Below are 21,585 nucleotides of genomic sequence, written 5' to 3' on the forward strand. Positions count from 1 at the left end.
TCTAACTAAAATAACAGTTCCACTTCAGAGGGGGAAAAAATCAGTTTAATACAAGTAAATTATTAAAAAATTAATTACTAAGTTTTAGAAGGTATTTTACAAGAAGCCAAATGCCAGGAGAATGGAAAGAACACAGCCACCTACACATTCCATTCCACTAAAAAAGGTAACTGGGATGCAGTAAAAATTTCCACATCATGATGCTTCACACATGGATCCACACAATTCACAAGTTTTAACTATTTTGAAGCCATCCAGCAACTTGAAACCAACAGACCACCTGGAGTTGCTGTTTTGATGTTTTTCAGCAACTTATTCATAGACGTGTACAACTAAACTTATGTTTGTCTATAAGCCCACTTGACTGTGTCAAAAGCAGAACCAGAAGTTGAAACAGGTCTTCGAACTTCATGAAGAGCTTGCATTTTGCTATTACCAAACAAGGTGGGCAACACAGATCTGAATCTGAAAACTGTAAACTAGCTACCTAACCCTTTACCCTGTTAAAATCCACATTTTTTTCAAGTGTCAAATAAGACATCTGCTTTGCATCTCTTGATGAATATAAAATAACTTTTATTTTTTATCTGACAATACACTGAAGAATGAGTTCCAAAAAATGACAACACTTATCAAAGAATAATGGCATTATTATGGTATATTTGTGATGATAGTATTTTTGTGAAACATTTAAGCAAAACAGAAGAAAAAGCTGCACTTTTTTTTTTTTTAGTATCTCAGCTATTAAAAATATTACACAATTCCCAACTGCCAATATAGGTAATATCATTTCAGAACAGCATAAAGAATTTATTCAGTCCTGAGTAAAAGAAAGGTTTTACTTCACACTAGGTTTCCTAGTTTATTTTTAACTTAATAAAATAGAAAATTTCTGATTTCTTCTTGTAAGTAAAAAGTATGCCACATACCTGTTGTGTATTTCTTTGTGACTGTAAACTGGACTGCAGCCTTCTCAAGAGTGGAACACCATTCCTAGACAGTCTTTTAAGCAACCAGTAACTGTGCACTCGTTCAACAAAATGCTTCTTTCGCTGAATGGCCACCTGATTCATAATCTTATTTAATCTAAAACATGGAAAAACTGATATTGTATTTTTCACAGCAAAGCATAAAACATTTATCTATGGAAGTTAAACATCATATATATATATATATGAATGTATACTATAAAACCAGAAGTAATCACTATGTTACTACTTTCCGTAAGATCCCTTCCAGTACAATTATTTCTGAGCAGGTAAATTACAACCAGTGTTTGACACTGTAGTTTCTACCAAATACATTAAGGTAATTTATAAAGCTAAAGGGAATCCATTTTTTTGTATCACTATTGGAAGAGCAATCCCAGATCATGGCTGAGAATAAAGCTTTACATGCATTTCAGAATGATTTCATGAATGAAATCAGATAAAAAGCTCCAAGTTGCTAAGAAAATCATCAGATCATTTGTTGCCATCTACAGAAAGTAGTTTATTTTACAGACAATACATCTTCAAACTTTTTGCAGAAAAACATGCAATGAAAGCCTTGTATTACTCTATTAATACTACATTTCTGACAAATAAACCAACCAAAAAATATAAAACACAGAAACAATTATTATTTTACCCCACATATATGATAAAAATAAATCAAACAGAGAAGATGTGAGGATGATATAAACAGTTAACAAAATATTTAGATCAAAACCAATCAGTATTTTGCCCAGAGCTGCTTTTTAACAAATGTAAATATGCATGTACTCATTTACAAATACTCAAGAAAAGTGCTTTATGAACAAACACACAACACTGATTCCTATTTTTCAAATAATGACATATTAGACAGATGTCCAAGTCTCAAAAATGACAATGGCTTCTGAAAACATATTAAAAAGAAAGTTTATCTGAAACATCTTGAGCTGTCTGTGCCTACAGTATCCTGAAATTACAGCAAAACAGAAGTTAGAAGAATGGCTGTAGAATGAAAGTATTTTCTCTTTGTATGATAATGCTGGTATTTGTAACTGGTGGCAGCCCTTGTAAAATTAACACAAGAAACCCCATGCCACCAACCCCCTGTATTGCAAGAGAGATGGTTCCTTCATTTGGATGCAGGGGTGAGCTGCAAAGAGAGCTGGATGCAAAACACTTACAGAAAGGATAATAACAATGAAAAAAGAAATTAAATCTTCACTCAGAATATTACTAGTACCCACAGCAAAACTCTACATTCAATAGTACAGGGTTTATCACATATCCTCCAAAATTTAATACTAAACCAAGCATTTATTAACTCAAGAAGTGTCTGAACAGTAGAGCAGTAGCATGAGACATTTAAACAAAAATGTTTAATCATGACTGTATATACATACTAATATTTTTCTCCTTTTTCCCTTTTTTGTATTAGGAAGAAAGTTTTGCAGGCAAGTGATAAAAGCTAAGTAGCCAAAACACCTAAAGAAAATGTGAAGTGAGAAGTAAGCTTTGGGTAAAATGGTTTTTAAGAATATCTAGGAAAACAAAATATATTTCAGACTAACATACAAGTGAATGTACTTTGAGTTCACCAAATGTTATCTAACCCTGGGGTTTTTTGGACTGTGTAGAAGATAAGGAGCAATATTCATTGTCTATTCATTGCTACTAACTGTAGCTGAAGTTTTCAGTCATCACCAGGTAAAGGCAGAGCAAACCCAGGTTTTCTTTAAAAATACTGTGCCATTGTGTCCTTTGGTTCCTCAATGACGTTGTTTTAATTAATAACTAAGCTAGTTAGGCATTCTTGAAAAATTCTAGCTTAATTTAAAGCTTAGAAGGTCTGCAGATGGACTTCAGACTGTTGTACATCTTTTGCTGGAAGACAACACAGCCTCCACAAAGATTTACTCAATGCAGAACAGATGAGACCCTACTAAACTTCAAACAACATAATTACAATTAATTATAGAACGCAATCAAAATCAAGTAACTGCTTTCACACATCTCTTGGAAACAGTAAAACCTACTGAACTGAGTAAAAAAAAACATAGCCAAATACACAACTATTTGGAAAGATCAGAGAATCAAAACACAAAGAAAGGTGCCTTGGCTTCACGCCCATCAGATGTGGCAAGACTAAGCAAACATCTTTAACGACAACTTTAAGTACATTTGCCAATTCACATAATGAACCATACTATTAATATATAATTATAATAGTAGAGTGTTAAAAGAAGCTTAAGAAAGATGTTCACAGAAGACACTCTCCAACTTTCAAAATATAAAATATAAATAAACAGAAGGTAATTTGAGTGCAGAGACTACTTAACAAGGGGTTAGAAACTACTCATCTCTGCCCTCCCCTCTTAATTAAACCAAGTATTTAATTTAAACACCACATATGGGTAGCTGCTATATACTTGTCAAAATAGAGCTCTGAAACCCTTCATGTGGCAGATATCTACAGAGCCTCTACGCTATGAACTTAGTGCTAGGAGGATGTTACATCTGCTGTTAAACTAACGACCTACTACCTATATCACAGCTCTTGAACCACCCTTCTGCTTAGTCTGATACTTCCAGGTGGACTTTAACAGCCCCAAGTACTTTAAATTTTGATGGGCAATACAACCATTTTGGGCAAATGAGACAATGTTGCTGTAGAACCCTGCAAGTTGTACAGCCTGGGTACTGATTTTGAAAAAGGAATTTTCCACACGTTCCACTTCCCTTTTTTTATCCAACAAAGATGTAATAAAAAAAAAAAATACTGAGGAATAGAAAAAAGGCATGTATTTGGTCTAGGTAAGGGAGAGCTGTTTAAAGACTTCATCCAAGATCTGACTTGGACATGACAGGATTAATTGCTACACAACACTGATAAATCCCCAGTGCAGAGGGGCAAGGCTTAGAGAATTTAGGGCACTTCCCAGAACTACAGAAAACACCTCAGCAAAGGCATTTTTTTGCTAAGGTATCTGTCCACACTAGAACTTCTTCCAGTATAAGCATGTCAAAAAAGAACATACAGAAATAATACAGAAATAGCTTTCTGTATTATTTTCTACAAATAAAAGTCAAGCATAGTCAAGCAAGTCATTTGCATTTCTACACAGGCAAGTCAAGCATACCAACTACTGGGAGAAAAACCCATAGTTTTCCCCCAACTTACCAGTTATTTAAAACAAAGTATATTGATAGAGGAATTTGAAATTCTTAAAAAGGTGACTGTGTTCCAATGATATTCAGTGACTGCTGCTATCTAACTGGTCTCATAAAAGAAGCATTAGGTTTCAAGTTGATGACCACTGCAGCCTTTTGATGTTTTAGCACTGGCAGTCATACCGATTCTTGTTTTTGTTTTTAGAGCTACCTGCCAAAACTACATAGATGATGAAAACATTTTTCAGAATGGTTGTAACTGTGCCACAGCCAACTGAGTGAGCCAGAACTCAGCCCTGTAAAACACTGAGGTGCACTACAAATAGGGATATCAATACAATTTCCTGCTTTTCTTTAAACAAGCAAAGATCCCTGTTGAACCGAACCTTTGAAACAGCACCTATTGCCTCCTCACATGGAGACATCTGATGGATAATCTACCCTGAAAAGGATGATACACTTAATGCACCGGTCAATGCATTCAGAGAACTGAGTGTGTCACTCAGTCCTAGTTTCCCCACCTTTAAGACAAATGCATAAAATAAGTTTTGTCAATGTAAGACGTGCATTTACCATAGCAAACTTCACAGCTGCCTCCTTTGACTCATGACTTCCTTCTTTTCCCATTTTCAGTTACTTATCACTGCGGACACTCTGGCAACTGGTTATAGGGAACAGTGTATCAATCATAACCTAACTACTACACAAACCTGCTTTTTAACTACATAGGTATAATTTTAGTATTCAAATACCTCAAGATTCTTAAGTTTTTGAAATATAAACTGGAGAGAACATTTTCTTGAGCAAGTATGTGATTTGACAACATTACTACAGTAATTCAAGCATGAACAACTTAGTATGAAAATCTGTATTAATCAGACACTCAAAGGAAGATCAAATATCTATTACAGCTAAAAAAGTTTTGAACATGAACGAACACTATTATTTTAATTACCATACTTATCCCGAGCCTCTGGTTTTATCAGTTATTTTGCATTTTCCTTCATCCAGCATAGCACTACTAAAGGTACCCGTAACACAAGAAAATTGTATTATACTCTAAAATTTCATTCAGTACCACTAACATACCAGTTTCTCTTGACCTATGCTGATATCCATTAACAATCAACTTATGTTCCACTTTACAGAGCAAATAAAATACCCTTATTTTCCCACACAAAGAGTGGAGATAGGTTTTAAAACCTGTCAGAACAAAATTAAACAAAAGAAATTGAACAAGTTGCAACAAAGTAAACTGAGTTTCCAGAACACTTAAATTTTCAAGCCTTGTTCAGCAAAGTTCCACAAAATATACTGAGACTTCTAGGAAGCAGGAAAGACGCAAGACTTCCCTACAGATTATTACAGTAATTCCCATGACACTCACTGGAAGACAACTATGCTTAAAACTAGGATAAAAAGCTATGGAAGTATTTATTTGGGGAATTGGAATTAATTCTGGAGTCTCAGCAACTATTCTTCCTACCTCCATATCTAGAAACTTCAGTTTTTGAAGATCATAATGCCCACCTGGACAGATGAAACTCTCTCTACTCTTACAGAAAACCTCTGGCAGCAGCTGCTTATCAAAGTGTTTGCAAAACTTGTCTTTCAATACACTATCCTTTAAACAGTGAAGAAACAACTTTGTTATCCTATTCCTCAATAGAAGATAAAACTCACTGTATGACTTAAAAATAAAAAACTCTCAAACTGTTCTGACCAACTTGAAAGACAACACAGGTAAATGAATAACTATGTAAAAATCAGAATCCATCTGCATGTCTTTATTTCCTTTTGAAAAAGGATAACATTCCTTTAATAACAAACAGAAGTCAGCTACATGCCTAACAGTACATATCAAATCCTGGGAAGACTGAAAACTGTTTAATTTAAACCTCTGCAACTTAAGTGTGCAGAATCCCCATGCAAAAATACACACTTTCTTAATTAGAACTACTTTGCAGCTTTTATTCCTTTTTGTCTGTTATGCTTATAAGTATAGCTACTGAATTTGCCTCTCCTAGGTTGAGAGTCTAACAGTATATACTTAATCTATTGATACATCTTCCAAGCCTGAAAGTCTCTCCAGGTTCCTATTCTTTATTCAACATTTACTGGTATTTAAATAGTATTTGATTTTAAATGCACATGTAGAAAGCACTTTGTCTTGCTTACATGACCGTGAACCCCCTATTTTTCTATCTGAGCAAGCAGCTTGTAAATTTTTTCTTGGACAGGAAAAGTAGAACAGTGAACTGAAGAGGTAAGAAAATACTGTTATTTCAATTAATTCTTTGTTATTTCCTTCCTGCTCTAACAACTAGAGTTTGTGACATTCCAAAACTTTGGAATGGAAGGAAAAAAAACCAAAACAGTGAGTAAAATAAAAAAACAAAACCAAACCCACCTCAAACAATGAAAAATCTCCACCCTGTCAAATTGGAAAAATCTCTTCTCGGAAAAATCATATACACATTACTTCTGCCAATTGCTGTACATATACAGTGACCACATATGTAAATATATTACTATACAAATATAATGACCACACATGATGTTGAAATCTAATATCAAAAGGCTAAATCCACATCAGATGTATTAATCAAAAATCACATTTTGATCTGTAGTAAGAAGAAAGCTCAGTATTTATCTTCTTTTTTTGTGCACTCTGTAACTTGATCATTGAATAAAAAAACCTGCCAGGAGACAGTTCTTTAGACAATACATTCTTTAGATGTTTTGCTATGGCACAAATCACAACATCTTCCTTCTGCCGCCAAAAAAAAAAAAAAAAGGAAATTCATATAACTGGTGAAATTCAGAAGTTCTGAAGAACAAAATCACATAAATCTTAGTCTTTGTAACTGCATTATCACATATATAACCATTGTGGACCAAACCCCTTAGAAAGCACATAGAATATTAATTATATGCCTTACGGAACTTACATATTAATTTGTTTTAAGCGTCTTGGCCTTGTACACGTAAAATAAACAGACAGGAAAAAAAAACCACCCTACTTTTCCAATTTACTAAGTAAGTTACACTTCTTTGAACACATGAATTAATCCTTATTTAATAAGTCAACCGGTGTCAAAATGAACTAGCTTCAAATTACGCTCTGACGTTACCTTCAGTTTTTTTTTTAAATACTGCTGAGGGAAAACTAGTGAACACCACAGTAGCTCTTTTTTTAATTTAGGGAAAATTACTTTTTTTATTTAAGCAAAGAGATCAGGATGACACCAGTAGTAGTTTCTACATGTAACAGAAAGGTTTCAAAGTCAATATGACAAGAAAATAAACATCAGCAGTTGATGACTTCTGCTGTTCACTTGGGTGATTCTACACTCCAAGTATTAGGTACAGTCACAAGGCACACCTACATCATGCTCCCCTGGAATTAAAATAAGCATTTTCACATGATTCTGTGAATTATACATACATGTATGTATATTCAAGGAGAAGGAGCTAACAGACATTGGTCTAAATTTATTCAGCTTCCAAGTTCTTTGTAATTTTGGCCCTAGCAGTATTTTTCAATAGCTTTTTTATGCTGAATTTTAAGCCAAATTTCTTGTTCTTTTCTCGTACATTCAAGACTTTCTGAATATATCAAAAAAAACCCTGAGTATCCTAAAAAATGTTGTAAAAAATCCCCAAAAGAAATCCACATACTCCATATATATGAATAAGCTACATATATATGAATAAGAAACATTATCTGTGAATGCTGACTAACAGTGTCTCAAAGACGCTGTTAATGTTCCTTTCCCCTTATACTGCATTTGAACACTTCCTGTTTAGTTATTATTTATTTTTCTGGTCCATACGGCCTTTCAGAGACTATCAGGATTTCTGTGTTAAGGTAACAAGATTACATTTAATTACTTGGTAAGAAAGTTCAGGATAGCTCAACTGGCTCAATTATAAACCAAAAGAAAATGCACGTTCTGCCTTGAGACACAGTAACAGAAATCCAGCTTATTACCAGGCACAGTACTTCTAACAAAACCAAATATCAACATAGAGAAATCAGTTAATGTGGGACACATAAATGCTGATCCATCAGAAGAGCTGAAAATGTTCTTCTAAGAGTCTCAGCAATTTTTGCTCTCAGTTGTCAACTACTACTTACCTACTTTCATAACAATCTTATAATTCTCTTTTAATATTAATGATGCAACACACCTCATGCAACAACAGTGTTCCTATGTCTAATAAAAGTGGAGCTTTTTTACTTATTCTTTGCTCTCTGTACAAGTATTGCATTTCAAATGTTTTCTTAATTTCAGACATAACAAACATGTCATGTTTGCAAAAACAGAAATTTAAAGATGAAAGCAAATATTTATACTTTTAATGTCAGCTTCCAGTTAATAGAGCAGTACTTGCATGAATGGCATTTTAATAAAGCAGATTACAGTGTATCTCAGTGTATACTTTTAAAATACTGCATATTAAATATTTTATATCACATGCTATATCCCTCTAAGTATATAGGTACAATTCACAGCATTTTTAAATAGCGTGAATATTGACACTGGCTAACAAGCAAACATTTTTTAAATGCCTCTTTTGACACACAAGATCAAGAGACTACACAAAAACAATGCTATTTGTACTAAAGAATCAAGTGCTCAAAAGTAACAGAAAGTGTGTCATTTTCCCAGCTAACATTGTAATACGTCTGCTTCAGGTACTCATCCTGATTGCAAAATAAGGCAATAGTTACAAAGTACAAGGATCAGCAGCAGCAGATTAAAACAAACCCAAAAAACACAGGAAATTGAGCACGGAGAATGCAAGATAACAGAGAAGCAGCTAGATTTAGATTGTCAAACCAGCCCTAAAAGTTCGGATTTCCTAACTTGAAAATTCTGGACCTGCAGTCTGAACAAAACCCTTCTACTACTTTTTTATTTTTTTTTGGGGGGGGGTGGGGGTTGGGGGTGGGGAATCTCTCTACCAAGCAAAATTCAACCATTACACATCCCTAGTGGCAATAATACTTCAATAAAAAAATTGCCATTTTCTCCAGCCAAACTAGCTGGTGGCAGTGGGAGGATACTTTTGGAATACCATTTGCCAAGAGGAGCGGGTACTGTCTGTCCCTCCCAAACAGGGACAGTTTTAGAGTCCTTTCCCATTCTTCTCCCCACATAGCACAGCTGCTCCTACACTTCCCAGAAATACAACTTTTAGATGATGCTGATTTCTACCTTTAAACAATCAATAAAACAAAAACAAACAAACCTCCCAAAAACGGGCAAATAAAAAAAACTGATGACAACAAACAGTACAGTGTAAGCAACCACATTCAAGAGTTTTGTATTTCAATAAAAATTGAATGGAATTTCCTAGTAAAGAAATAACACATCTCTGCAGCCAGGTCTGACATACATCCTCCATGCGTAAGAGCTCCCTGGTAGTCCCATACATTATTACAAATGCTAAGCAAGTTACAAGTCAGCATTGACAGCACTGAAAACTGAAACCACCTTAAGGCTCTACGATGAACTACTGCACCTTTGGAAGTAAATACTTAGGTATAGACTTTCCGAAATACCTAGGCAACAGGACAGATATAGGACCAGCATTAAAAATAAATCACAAAAAAAAAGAGGCATGGGAGATAAGCATTTACTTCCTATCAGCAATGGATCAGTGGTTAGCACCTTCTGATCTGCACCCCTAAATCAGTAGTTCACAGATGAAACTCACCCCTAAATCAGTAGTTCACAGTCTGAGAAGTCATATAATTAAATTACAAATGACCTAGAGAAAGGACACTACCTATATAATTTAACAGCAAAAAGCTCAGCGTATGACATCTGTGTAAGAAATTCTAGTCATTCAAAGCAGTAGCAGAGAAACCTGATCATAAGGTAAGCTGATCCAGAAATTCATAAGCTACAAAAGTTGTGCAGAAATTATGAAGTATGCTTTCCACTCTCAGTTTTTTTAAAATATCCTGAACATTAAGATAACTATTTTGGAAAAGAAATTTATTAAAAATGTGTTACTAAAATGCTCATTTGCTCATATACTGTCACCATCCAGAAAAGGATACAAATCCTTCTCCTTAAACTGAACTTAAACTGCAAGACGACTCTCCTTAAGCTTCGCCAGATGTATTCAGGGGCTGCATCCAGCATGTACTTTCCTCCTCACTATGATCTTCATATTTGTACACTCGTCCAACTACCTATTCTAAAGAGCCAGCGATATGCTAAGGAGATGACCAATCTAGGTATTAAGAAAGCCATCCTAACCAAGCATCTCCATGTGTACCTCAATTTTCAGAGATGTTGGAAACACACTGAAATCAAATTATTCGGGTAAAAAAGCACTAGTTAGTGTTTAAACACTGAGTGTATATACTTATTCTCTAGTAACTTAAAAAGCTTAATTGTTCTTCCTCAACACCTCTGAAAAATCATGCTTCAGCTTGAAGGGAAAAAAAGAGTATTAAAAAACAGATTAGAGAAAAAGAATAATTTAAATGAAGCCCAGTGTGAAATTATCCAAATAATTTTTTAATACTTTACAGGTATGTACTTCATTCCTACAGAAACACAAGAGTGCTTCCTAAACAGAAAAAAAAATGAAGAACAGCCGACGAAAACTAGACAACTTGGGTTCTAAAACTAGAAATCTGGGTCTGCAGTGTAATCACTTTTAATATGCCCATTTCTGTTTCACTTTTAATTCAGGGACCAGTTTTCTAGGACTGAACACGTTCACATTACAAAGACTACTTAAGCAAGCGCCTCCCTCAACCAAAGACAAGCAATCTATAATAAAGCTCAACTTTGAAATACCTTTAAACTTGCACATTTTTTACACTTAGGACATACAGTATAGGAACTGTACTTGTTTCTAGAAATATAAAGAGAAGCATAAATAGAAGAAAGCTGAATTTCTCTGCAGTCTTGAAAAGAAATTTAATCATTAACATGAAAAAAGAAGAAAATGTCTCTGCATTTTTGCTCCTGTCATCTAATGACTATTTAAAAAATAAAACATCTGATGAAAGCATCATTTCAGTGCCTGTTTTTTTTTAAAGTTGCCAATGAAATGAGCTGCCAGAGGCACAACTGAGAACATACTTTCTAATCCTCAATTCTTAGTTCATGTTCTTTCTTATGTTGTCTTAAAAAAAGCAAAACAAAAACACACTACACTATTAGGTCCTAATTAAGACAAAGCCGAATTATTTTACACCAACTTCCCTCTTCCATGGACAGTAGTTCCTGTTTGAATAGCAGTATTAGTTGTCTACTGTCAACTAAAGCTTCTCTGCAGTGCATTATTGAACAGAAATACCATTTTACCAAGCCAATCCTATTAGAGAACAGAGCAATCAATCTGATTGGTGTTTGTGAACACCGTATGGAAGCTGAAGGCTGTTTGTCAAAGTCAGGCAAGTAGCTTCTTACATTAACAAAAGTTATTACAGGAAGAACTGTAGTCTCTAAACATGTGTTTATTTAGATTCATTTAACCAGCTTTAATTGCTTACTACCTGAGACTTGTGAGTCAGCTACTTAAAAAGGCAATGTATTATTTTAAAAGTCCTCACTCTGTGTACTCAGAGTCTGGTCACAGTACAGGAAATGAGCCTCCACATGAACTGGGGCCTGTTTGAAAAACTTTCCAAACTACTGCTCTTAAATTAATTCAACAGGTAAACACATATATTGGTGTTGGAAACATACAAACATAAATTTTGGAAATGCCTCTGGAGAAGTTATTCTGCCACACAAGGAAAACACTTCCTTGAAGGTTGTTTGTAAAACGTACACAGATTTTACACTACAAGTAATTTACGTGAGATGAACAAGATTCAAAATTTACATACACAATTGTAATTTTCATTTTGGACCTCTTAAAATCAGAAAAAGAAGCTCAGAAATCCAAAATTACAAATAAAGTTAACTTTGAGCTTGGCTTTTTTTCTTTAATATGAAGATAACTACTACATCTACTATTTCAAATTCAGTGGTTAATTCTTAGAAGTACAGTGAATGACAAGTGAATACACAACATAACTTAGTCTGACAAAAAAACCCCAAACCAAATGTTCTGAGGACAAGACAGATCACTTAATCATTTAATAATTTCTCTGAGGAAGTTACTGTATTTTTAATGCAATTCCACAGAAGTGCAATGTGCATAATTAACAGTAATTCTCAGAAAAAGCCCTCTAAAGAAAGCATGTAAAAACATACAAAGACTTAAAGGTAGAATCTAAAAGCACTGGTTTAGAATTAGACAGATAATAAAGGTTTCTCACATTTTGATGGTTTGCTTACCTCTGGGGGGGGATATAAGGAGCAGATACTGTTGGCATAACTGTACAGGGTTCAACCACTGCTTTCTTGGCTTTTTTTGTCTTTTTTCTGATTTTTGATGTAGACCTAGCAGTTCTGACTGATCCCTCCTTTCTACACACACCGTTTTTGATTTCAGCTTCTCCATAAATATTTAGCGGTCTCCGTGTGCAACCTGGTGGAGTATGTACATCGCAATAGGCAGTCTTTTTCACAGAGAACGTTGTTCCACTGCCAGTCAGTTCTTTCACAGGTTCCATTTTCATATATAGACCAGCCTTTTGAGCACACGTCACATGGAATGCAGTATAGCAGTTTGCTTTGTGGCACTGGATGCAGGCACCAACACCTTTCTGTTTACAGAGGTAGCATGTTAACTTCCATCTGGCTGGGGGAATGTTCCTGACACCATCAATTGGCTCAATAAAAACTGTATTGGCAAATCCAACTTCTGGAATCCACAGAGCACACACCACATGTCCCCAACGATCATCATCTGTCTTTTTAAAGGCACCTCCCTTGTTTGGGCACAGCACACAGTCTACAGGCCGAGAGCGGGACTGCAAACAGTGTCTGCAGAGCCACTGGCCCTCAGGTATATATGGCACCCCATAGCATTCCTGATGTACTGCTAAATTACACATATCACAAAACAGGATCACATTGCTGTTCTGACATTCACCATCCATGCATATACAACACACTGCATCTTCATCAATTAAAGACTGATGATCACCCTGTTTTTGGTTCTCACAATAAGACTCTTTTTCAAACCTATCCATAAGGAATTCAAACATATTTTGTGAAACAACTGACACTCCATCACTTTTCCGCTTATCATTTATCAATTCTAACCACGCATAATCTTCTTCATCCATGTCATACTCAACTTCGTTATCAAGTTCTTCTGCTGACTTCTCAATGAATTTGTAATAAACTGGAGGTCTCCGAGGAGCTGAAGGGGGACTGTATTCAACAATCCGTACTTTTGGTTCTGGAAGAGGAGCTGTTGTAGCAGGTATACCATGTGAGCTTGGGAGAGCTTCATTTTTCTTTTTCACTTTGTTATTTTTATGGCGTTTGCTTCTTAGACAAACTGGTGGTCTTTCACTATTTTCTTTATTGCTGTTGCATTCACTCATTTCCTGGGCAGTAAGATCATCTTCTAATATAATTTCTAAAGGATCAAAGATACTGATCCTATGCAGGCGACCTTCAATTTCTATTTCAACCATCCTTTGAGCTTGAGCATATGTCAAGGTTTCTCGTGTCGGGGAGTGCTTAATACTGCATGGGGAAGAAGAATGCCTTGCTGCCGATACTCGATGGCATCTTCCTTTTCTCCTCATTTGGTAATGTTTACCTAAAATTAGAGCAACAGTTAATTCTATGAACTCAAATCAATCATATTAGAATAGTAGTTTTACTGTAGTAAGGAGAAAAACCTTCAGTTTTACAGCCCTCTACGTATCTATTTAACTAAAAGTAAACAAAACCTAAAGTCTGTCACTCTGACTCAATAGGAATGCTCAATTTCGTACAAGTTTAACCTAAAGATCAATAGATCTTCTAAATAACATCTTCCCTGAGTAAACACAGTTATACAAAATCCTTGCTAGAAACCCTCTAGAAGCACTGTTGGAAAGACCACTGCATAAGAACAAAAACATTTCAAAAGTGTCACAGATAAAAAAAATGAATTTGTTACCTTGTAAGAAAACCTTTAATACAATTCTTAACACCTTAGGGGTGCCTGCAGTTTGAAAATTTTTGCAACTACAGATTATGTCCTCTAGACCTCTTTTCAAAAGAACTATGCAATTGTGAAAGAAAAACAAGTTTTCTCTGAATATTTTCCAGTGCAATTTCGAACACTCATGTTATCAACTCAATTACTATAGCTATATTTAAAGGCTCAAAAAAGCACACTTCCACATTTGGTAAGTGGGCAGTTTGACAGCCCTATACTTTTTTTACCTTCCTCAATCCTTAGTGAGCCCATTATTTTCACAACATGACAAGAACATGACAAGAACTCGCAGTGCCCAATATGGTGCAGTATGAACTGCAACTAGTAAATATTCCACCTGTAAAGTAGATTTGACTTAGGGCCAAAACATGTTCCCTTCTTTTAAGTATGCATGTACACACACCCTTCTCCTTCAACAGATTCTTCAGGACCTGTTTTCAAATCATCTGCTGATAGATAAAAATCTCCCTGTTTATAAACCCAGTCCCAAGCTCTTTAAAACAATTTTTAAATTCACAACCTACCACAAAATCATCACATACCATACAAAAAGATAGCTTTCTCCCCTCCACTCCAAAGCCCCATGACTAGGATGAGCACACATTTTGGTCACAAAATTTCTAAGTTAAAAGCTTCCATACATCCTCCTGCCTTTTGACACCTTCACAGTAGGTGGGGTTTTTCTTCTATAAGGGCTGAAAATATTACAAACCTGACCAACACTGTCAAGTTTAAAATTCTATTCCATTCCTTCCTTCTTCCCAATAAATCATTAATAAATAGCATCATTCAACCTCAGCTACAAAAAAAAACCCTTGATCTTTAACCACTGCCTAAAGTTTTGTTAGGGCCTCACCATTTCAACTCTGCATTCTGAGTCAGGGCTGCTCACTATAACACAACTAGAGTTAGCATGTATTGCCAAAATAGCAGACAAATAGAGAAATCAAAACACAACTACTGTGAAAGACCAGTATATCTATTTTGGGAAGAAAACAGCAAGCACTGAACTACACGAACTACTCCATGCTGCTTGCCTTTTGCTTAAATCCATGATGCCAATTTCTAAAGGCCTCCAAGTACTGAAGGAACTCCTTTTACATGAAGACTAGATCACTTAGCCAACTAACCCTAGACTAGTTCCCAAAAGGCTCTGTCTGCTCTCACAAACAGACTCTGCTTTCATAATCTAAGATAGTTTTATTATTCACGCAAGAATTATGCTTCTCATAGATCTAACTTTTACACAACTAATTCTTAACCCTTATTACTAGTTTCTATACCATACAGCCAGACAACAGTCAGTATTTAATCATGACGGATCTCTGATCTGCCCTTTAGAAACAACAGAAGAATATAAAAGGTTCCACCTCTTTGAACGACTTTGGAAGAAATATTTAATAATTAAATTCTGTAAAATAACACAGGATTTGATCACACTTAACTGCAGTAAACAGTTTAAACAACTAATACTGCCAAAGTAGTTACAATGACTAAAACCAAAAATATACCAGTAATTTAACCAAAACTAAAAGTTAGTTCCCAGTTTCAATATAGATTTTGCAATTCAGAGACCGAAAGATAATACAATGGCCTTGATTTCTGCTATTGTGAACCAGTAATGATGGATTCTTCAGCTAAAACACACTGATGTGTCACTGTACAGCAACTTAGTACAGATCAGAATGGACTCAATTTACTCGTCAATCAAGAAACACAGTTTACAGCATGTTTACCTCATATAATTGCCTTTCAATTCTGTCTAGATGAAAAAGTCTGTTTTGGTATTTTTAATGCCCCTTCCTACATTTTATCTGGTTGTGTATCTGTTCGTTGTGGCTCCTGAGGATAGAGACTGTTTTGGAAAAAAATACAGAGGGAGAGCTGAGAGGTGACCTCCAGAAATGAAAAACGTGTAACTTGTCCACACTACCTTAGCCCAGTACCACAGTAGAACACATTAATGTTTCCAAGCTCTCCACCCCACTCTGTTCCCAAGATTCTTGAGCATGGTTTCAGGCAGGCATTAAAAGTAAGAAGAAAATACTCAAAAGCACAAGATCTTTGATTTTGCTTAAAGATTGAGGATAGCTGTTGCAAAAGTCAAATTAACTGTATGAACCAGACTGATGAAAAAAATGACTGAGCTAACATCTAAGTGTACTGTAATACTCAACTGTAAATACAGCTGACTTAGGAAGGAAGCTACAGTCTCAAAACACAGAATGGATAGCCTACAAATATAATGCAATGCACACAGAATCGAAACTGGTAGTACTCAGGACGAATTTCATGCAAATTTAGTGTGAATAACTTAAATGCCCCGGAGGCTAAAGCAGTGTTTTGTTCCTCCAAAATTCTTCTGTTTGCAAATGTTCTATAAATACTCTGTATGAACACCAGAGTTCTGCATAGCAAATTCATGACTTACAACTGGTTTGCTTTTCCAAGGTAATTATCAGCTAGCATTTCTCCCTCCCACCCCCCTGCTCCCCTTCCCAGTATTGTGTAAATCGACAGGAATGAGGACCAAGACCTAAATTTGAAGAGTAAACTAAGACAAATTTCCATTCAATGCTCACAAAGATATTGCACTAACTACACACAAAATTATGTTAATGCACTTCTATTAGCACTACCCTACCCTTAAAGACCGAAGAAAATAAACCAGGAAAGTTATCCACATCTCCTAGAATTGCATCAGCTACTTGGGAAGGAAATCACCAGCAAACGTTTTTCCTCACTGTAACAGAAATACAGAGTATGAGGCCAAAAAAAACCAAAAACAAACAAACAAAAACCCAACCAAGCTATTTATCAAGGTGTAGGATGGCTAAGACCAACACGAAAAGTACAGTACCATATACTTTTAAATTACAATCTCTGCCCTAGTTACCTTCCTCCTCTTCAAATGAACTTTGGTCCCTGGATCCCCTGCTCAATGGACTAGGGAATTCCATTCTCAATGGCAGTTTCATGTAGACCATTAAAAAAAAAAAAGTCACAGGAATGCTCTTCAGTCCTAGACAATGAGGGACGGTAAGCAAACCGTGCTCACACACACACGGGGCGGACACCACCCGCCGCTTCAGCCGCGCATTAGGAGCAATTCCCTGGGGCACGGCCCAGAGCGGGGGCTCACGGCCGAGACACGCGAGACCACCAGAGCCGCTCTCTCCCGGCCCGGAGGGAAAGGGCCGCCGACGCCAGAATCCGCAGCCATCCCGGAATCCTGCCTCCCGCGCGCGGCTGCCCACGCCCCCGGGCCCGCCTTCGCCGGTGCCGCGCCAACACTTCCTGCCCACGCCCAGGGAGCCTCCAACGCGCTCCCTCCCCTCCCGCCGATGGTTCCTGCCCGGCGCGGCGCTCCCCCCTCCCGGCCCCCGGCAGGATGGTTCCTGCCCGGGCCCATCATCTCCAGTCCTTCCCAACAGTCACTCCCTCCCCGCCGCGAAAATACTCGGCCCACAAATATGGCGGCTGACAAAACAGCTCCAGCGGCGCCCTCCCTCCCTCCCCCAGACCGCCGCGCTCGCCTCGCCTCCCCGCCGCCCGCCGCTGCCCCCCCACGCAGGCTGCCGTGCCCAGTCCGCCCTGCTCTTTCCCCCACGCCGTTCTCCCGTCCCGCTACGGCGGGACCCGCGGGTTCCCGGCCCCGCAGCCCCCGCCCGCCGGCCCCGCCGCCCACCCGGCCGTACTCACGCTGTGGGAGCCGCCGAGGAGCGGCTGACAGACCTCCCGCTCCGCCGCTGCGGCCGACGCTCGGCCGGGTTAATGGCGGAGGCCCCGCCGGTGCTGCCGCCTGGCCCCGCGTCCGGCAGCCGCGGGCGGGCGAGCGGGCGCTACGAGGGCCGCGCTGCCCGCGACGGTCACCCGGCGCTGGGTGCGGGGCTGCTGCTGCCGCCGGGCGCGGCGCATTCGTGAGGCGCGGCGCGCGTCGCCGTCCGGCTGCGGGCTCGGCGCTCGGCTCCCGGGGCTGAGCGGCTCCCCTCCCCCCGCGGCACAAACAATGCGGCTTCACCACAGCGCTGCGCCGACGGGGGGGAGGAGGAGAGGCGGGCGGGGAGGGAGGGAGCGAGCGAGCGAGGGAAGGGACGTGAGGGCGCCAGGCACCGCCCAGCCCCGGCGCTGCCGCCGCCACGGGGCGGGGCCTGCGCGCCGCCGCTCTCCGCGCCCGGGGCCGGCACCGGCCGCGCTCGGGGCGGGAACGCGCCGGCCCCGCGAGCACCGCGCTCCCGCCCGGACCGGCCGGGCCCGAGCACGAACCCGCCGCGCGTCCCTGGTAGAACGTTCGAACGGCCCAGCGCGGGGGCAAGGGAACGGACGGAGGCGGGACGCGGCTCGTTACAAAACCGAGGCTCAAAAGTTGAAGCGAGTGATATTTATTATCTCTTCCGGGGGGAAGTCCAAGCTCAAGATTCCTTACGTAGAAAATACGCTTGAAAGTCAGCTCGTTCGTGGTCTCTGGGTCAAGCTGCTGCTAGTAGATTAATAGATAATAGACTCACATTTTGACAGAGAAAAATAAGGTTATTTCTGGCTCCCCCTGCGAAGGACACTCTTTGTTAGGTATTATTTTTAGACAGCCATTACAGCCATATTCGAGAACTGGAGGATTTTACTGCAATACATTTCTGCAAGGCAGCTGCACCCACATCCCTAAAAAACGTTTAGCTGGGCAAGCCTAACACAAACACTTGCCTATGCCAATCATAAAGAACAAGTCCTGCATATAATAAAAAGCAACTGATTGAGAGTAGGTATGATTCTCTTTACTCATCAGTATTTAGCATCCACTCAGCTAAATTGCTGCAAAACAACTTACCAATTCATTTTTATGTTTTCTCTATCAGTAAGATGCTTTCTTGCCTCAAAAACCACTTGGTCCTACAATAAATATATGACTAGGGAATAAGAAATACATATACCTGTTACTACTTGTAGAAAGTTAATTAAGGTCCAGAGAGTTTATGCAACTAGGCTATGGAAATCTTGTAGAATAGGAAAAGTACTTTGCAAATTCTTTTTTCCTTATCAGAGACCATTTAGTGCACTGATCTCAGAACAAAACACAACCTATTAAAGCAGATAACACTTGTGCAGTTTGCTCACTGTAGGAATAGATACTTAGCCTCAGACAAAGTACCTTCAACTTCCAATATAAGAGTATGAGCTATGGGGACCATCCGGTCATTTGTGTATTTGCTGTGAGGAACTACACTCCAGTTAAATTTTTTTAGTGATCCTGCCATCAGTCTCAGAAGTTTTAAAACATGCTGATATAAGTTAGTGTTGTTGCACTGGAATTCAACCTGTGATAGAAAGGCATTAAAGAGGGAACATCATACCATATCATGTACATTACTGTGCAAAGTAAAAAAATGAATGGAAATAATGTTATCAAAAACCTAATAATATTATTTTATGGAAATATGTTGGTTTATCTTTTAAGGGATAATTCACACGTGTATCTGCTGTGCAGCTGTACAAACATGTTTTAAGTGGAGACAAATTTTCCACAGAAACCTTGATGGTGTCCACATTCTAATGTGTCTGACAAACAGCGAGTCTGGCATTTTTCCAGTTTCTTTTTTCTGCCAGGTGGACTAAAGCATTCCATAGTCCCTGGATATCCCTTTGATAATGTGGTATTCCTTATTGGTATTTGCACCATTTGACTACTTTTCAGTAATTTAAACTCATGCTTCTAGATTCTCCCAATTATTCTCAGTAAGAAGGTGGTATGTGGAGTTTTCACTCTGGACCATCCAGGCTAGGACACAGAACTCATGTCATTCCTTCATATGATATTTCAGAGCAATGACACAAAGATCAGGACACACTCAACAAAAAACTCTGTATTGGGAGTCTCAGACTTCAAAATAATTTCTCATTGACCTTATGACAGGCTACCAGAGCAGAATGCTCAACCTCTCCATTTTAAGTAATACATTAGCCCATGTATTTCAAAACGATATGTAGTATTGTCTGGTGCATATGACCAGTCCTCAGCACATGTCCCTGTAACCTCAAAGATCTGTTACCTTTGTCTTTTCCACCTCACAAGTGAGGCATGGTTCAATTTCAAGCCAAAAATAAAAAGCCCTCTGATCCACAGTTTGATGGCAACAGACCCCTCACCACCTTTTTTCACACCAGTTCAACATGTGCAAGGGGCTTCAGTCCCAGTCTTCCAGAATCCTCAGACCCCTACCTGGCAGCATGAAAATGCTAACCAAGTTGCCAACGTTGACTCACTCTGCATGAAAAACTTCACAGGAGGATCTTCTGCCTACTAGCTTTCACCTCCACTAACTGTCAAATTCTCTATAGAATCACTTCAAGAAAGATCACGTAAAGAAAGACAATCACTATTTATCTGCCTTGGACTCCTCTTCCATTTTCTCCTAGAATCAAACTTCATGAGACACAGTTCTATGTTTCTAAAGTGTATCACCTTTGTTTTACACTCTAAAAGTCAACTCAAGACTTACTGTAGCACTAAATACTGGCAGGGGTACTGACCTACTTTGGATGCAACTTTTTATTCCTCTCCTGGCCTGGACAGCTGGGTGAAGAGACAAGAAAGAATTGGACTGACACCACACCTTCCTTAGAACCTGCTGTCTTGGGTTGCAATGCAAGATGTAACCAAATGTATTCTATTACCATCTGTTAAAACCAGGTGGGGCAGTGTTCTTTAACTCTTCCATGACCCATCCCTCATAACTCCAGGGGGATCTTCGGTTAATGGCCTTTGAGTCTCAGTGAATGACTGATAAATTTACATCATCCCACTGTGACATGCTCCAGCCAGGGGGAGAAGCCAAGCATTCCTACCTGGATATAATCTGAGACTTGGAACACCACAGGCAGCCTTTCTGCACTGGATTCCCAGAGGAAAACAGGACCCATCTACACCACCACTGGACCTTCAGGGGAAAACTACACCCTTCTACAGGACCCCTGCTTCAACAGGACCACATCTGTCACTCCAGGAAGACTGCAGCCACCATTTAATCGGACTGCTACCAACAGGGAGTCAGGTTGTATTCTGACTCTGTCAGGTTTTTTTTTTTTGTACTACTACATTTTTATCTTAATTTTACTAGTAAAGAACTGTTATTCCTACTCTTGTATCTTTGCTAGAGACCCCCTTGATTTCAAGATTATACTAATTCAGAAGGGGGGAGAGGGGGAAATTTTTCCATTTCAAGGGAGGTTCCTGCCTTCCTTAGCAGACACCTGTTTTTTCAAACCAAGACACCTGCAAGAATCTACGTTTTGAGAAAGGTTTTGGACTGTGTGGGTCTTCTTCTTCTCATGACAACAAATATGCCTAACCTTGCATGAG

At 38.6% G+C, this 21,585-nt stretch overlaps 1 protein-coding gene across 13 annotated transcripts in view; it reads right to left on the reverse strand.

Moving 5' to 3' along the window:
• BRD1 (bromodomain containing 1) overlaps window positions 1-21,585 on the reverse strand; it is a 66,270-nt gene that overhangs the window by 37,011 nt on the left and 7,674 nt on the right. For 5 of the 13 annotated variants that reach the window (XM_086886890.1, XM_086886889.1, XM_086886882.1 and 2 more), the window contains exons 1-3: window positions 17,934-18,408; window positions 12,464-13,844; window positions 930-1,086 (exon numbers count right to left, since the gene is read on the reverse strand). In XM_086886890.1, coding sequence (XP_086743016.1) covers window positions 930-1,086; window positions 12,464-13,830 — 1,524 coding nt within the window. In that variant the 5' untranslated portion in view covers window positions 13,831-13,844; window positions 17,934-18,408. Of the gene's footprint in view, window positions 1-929; window positions 1,087-12,463; window positions 13,845-15,967; window positions 16,087-16,875; window positions 16,975-17,127; window positions 17,551-17,933; window positions 18,409-21,585 lie in introns of those variants that run through there. The other 8 variants (XM_086886887.1, XM_086886885.1, XM_086886892.1 and 5 more) reach the window with 6 other exon arrangements.

The sequence above is a fragment of the Cyanistes caeruleus genome, chromosome 4, assembly GCF_971803275.1.
Source record: "Cyanistes caeruleus chromosome 4, bCyaCae1.hap1.1, whole genome shotgun sequence".
NCBI classification, from domain to species: domain Eukaryota; kingdom Metazoa; phylum Chordata; class Aves; order Passeriformes; family Paridae; genus Cyanistes; species Cyanistes caeruleus.